The sequence below is a fragment of the Austrofundulus limnaeus genome, unplaced genomic scaffold (assembly GCF_001266775.1).
Source record: "Austrofundulus limnaeus strain Quisiro unplaced genomic scaffold, Austrofundulus_limnaeus-1.0 Scaffold358, whole genome shotgun sequence".
In the NCBI taxonomy this organism is placed as follows: Eukaryota; Metazoa; Chordata; class Actinopteri; order Cyprinodontiformes; family Rivulidae; genus Austrofundulus; species Austrofundulus limnaeus.
Window position 1 is genome coordinate 14173 of NW_013952760.1, and position 1832 is coordinate 16004.

General features: G+C 45.8%; 1 protein-coding gene and 1 long non-coding RNA gene across 2 annotated transcripts in view; one reads left to right on the plus strand and one right to left on the minus strand.

Annotated features, from left to right (window-relative positions):
• Positions 1-521, minus strand: part of LOC106528064 (uncharacterized) — a 2590-nt gene extending 2069 nt beyond the window's left edge. Inside the window, exon 1 of the long non-coding RNA XR_001311461.1 lies at positions 432-521. This is a non-coding gene — a long non-coding RNA (uncharacterized LOC106528064). The remainder of the gene's footprint in view (positions 1-431) is intronic.
• Positions 437-1642, plus strand: LOC106528062 (inaD-like protein; the record flags this gene model as incomplete). The annotated part of the gene is given in 1 exon segment (XM_014023121.1): positions 437-1642. A coding segment is annotated over 1 exon segment (323 nt), but the record flags the coding sequence as incomplete, so codon positions are not given.
• Positions 1643-1832: the final 190 nt, after the last annotated feature.

A 1832-nucleotide genomic window follows, 5' to 3' on the forward strand; every position in this document is an offset into this window, starting at 1 on the left:
CCAGTTCTACAGCTGATCTCAGCTGCAGATCAGAGCTTCATCATCATCATCATCATCATCATCCTCACAGAGTTTCAGGCTCCGGTTCTTCCCGGTTACATAACCGGACCGTCAGACCCGGTTCTCCCCCTGCAGCCCCTCCGGCTCCCGGCCTCCTTCACCAGCCGGAGGAGCACGAACCTCCGCCGGGTCTCGGTCCGACCCGGGTCCGACGATCCACAAACATGAACCTCATCACTTCCAGAAACTCCGGAGGGATTCCTCCGCGGCGGAGAGGCTGGAAAATCAGGACTAGAGTCCGGTCCGTGAACACACCACCGCCACTCCAACAACCGCCGACCTTCGGACCGAAGTTGGACCAGAACCGAACTGGTCGGTTCCGCTGAAACCCCTCCGTCAAACAGAACTAACTCGCCTTAAAATAAACTCACCGTTCCCGCGGAGGCGTCCGGAGCTCGGAAACCGTTAAACGCGAAGGAGAGGCGGCGGAAAACTCCCCGGAGAAGCAGCGTTCTTCCTCCCGCTGGAACCGACCCAGAAAAGTTCCGTTCGAGTCAAACTCCGGGAAAAAACCGTCAGAGCTCCATCCCGGACCATGTTTACCGGAACATTAACGGGTCAAACATCAAAGTTCGGTCTGTAAAAAGTCTCCCTCCTCTCCCTGAATGCCCCACTCTCTCCCAGGGATTCTCCCAAACTCTCTCTGCGTCAACGCACCTGAACGCAACATGCCACTTCCGCTGGAGACTTTCAAAATAAGATTCCAGGTCGATACTATTTTTAAGTGTTTTATTTAAACTAATGGTTACAAATCACGAATAATTGTTTTATTAACCACATTTTTAATAACGCTTTAAATTCTGACCAGTAAGAAATAATTATAAATTATATTTTAACTTATTTATGTTTTAAAAATCTTAAAATTTCAGGGCATTGAAACAAAGATTTGAGCTCTTTTAATAAAATGTTTTTATTAAATTACACATTGATGTCAGAATGATTCAACTAACAAATGAAACAGGCTTTTATTTTTAAAGGGTAACATGTACTTCCTGTTTCATTGCTCTGCAGGATCTTCAGTGACCCACATTCTCTGATTTAATGTGAAATATTCATGTTTGAAAACTCAGTCTGACTGTTGGACACATTTTGTCCCTGGGAGAGGACAGACTGTGTCTCCAGGTGTCCTCACCACGGGACAAGGAAGGAGGACAAAAGACTTTGATGTTGGGACTGAAACCAGAGACGTCCAATAAATCCTTTTTCACTGAGAACAGAGCGCGGACCAGAAACATTAAAGGAAAAAACTAATAAATAATTTTTATTTTCGCAGCAAATCAGAGGATTTAAAATCAATAAATTTAACAACAATAAACATGAAAAGAGACTAAATCTTTATGAASATTTAACTTTTTGTGTCACAGTTCAAAGACTTCCTGTAAAACATCAGTCCTGGTTTAGGATCAACAGATCAGGTTCTAATGGTCCAGAACCAGAGTCCATGAGGGTCCACCTGGGACTTTATTAAACCCTCCACTCTGAAGTCTTCATCTGTCCTGCAGGTAGAGAAACCCTGGACCACGGACCCTGATCCAACAGAACCACAGACCCTGATCCAACAGAACCACAGACCCTGATCCAACAGAACCACACAGAACCACAGACCCTGATCCAACAGAACCACAGACCCTGATCCAACAGAACCACACAGAACCACAGACCCTGATCCAACAGAACCACAGACCCTGATCCAACAGAACCACACAGAACCACAGACCCTGATCCAACAGAACCACAGACCCTGATCCAACAGAACCACACAGAACCACAGA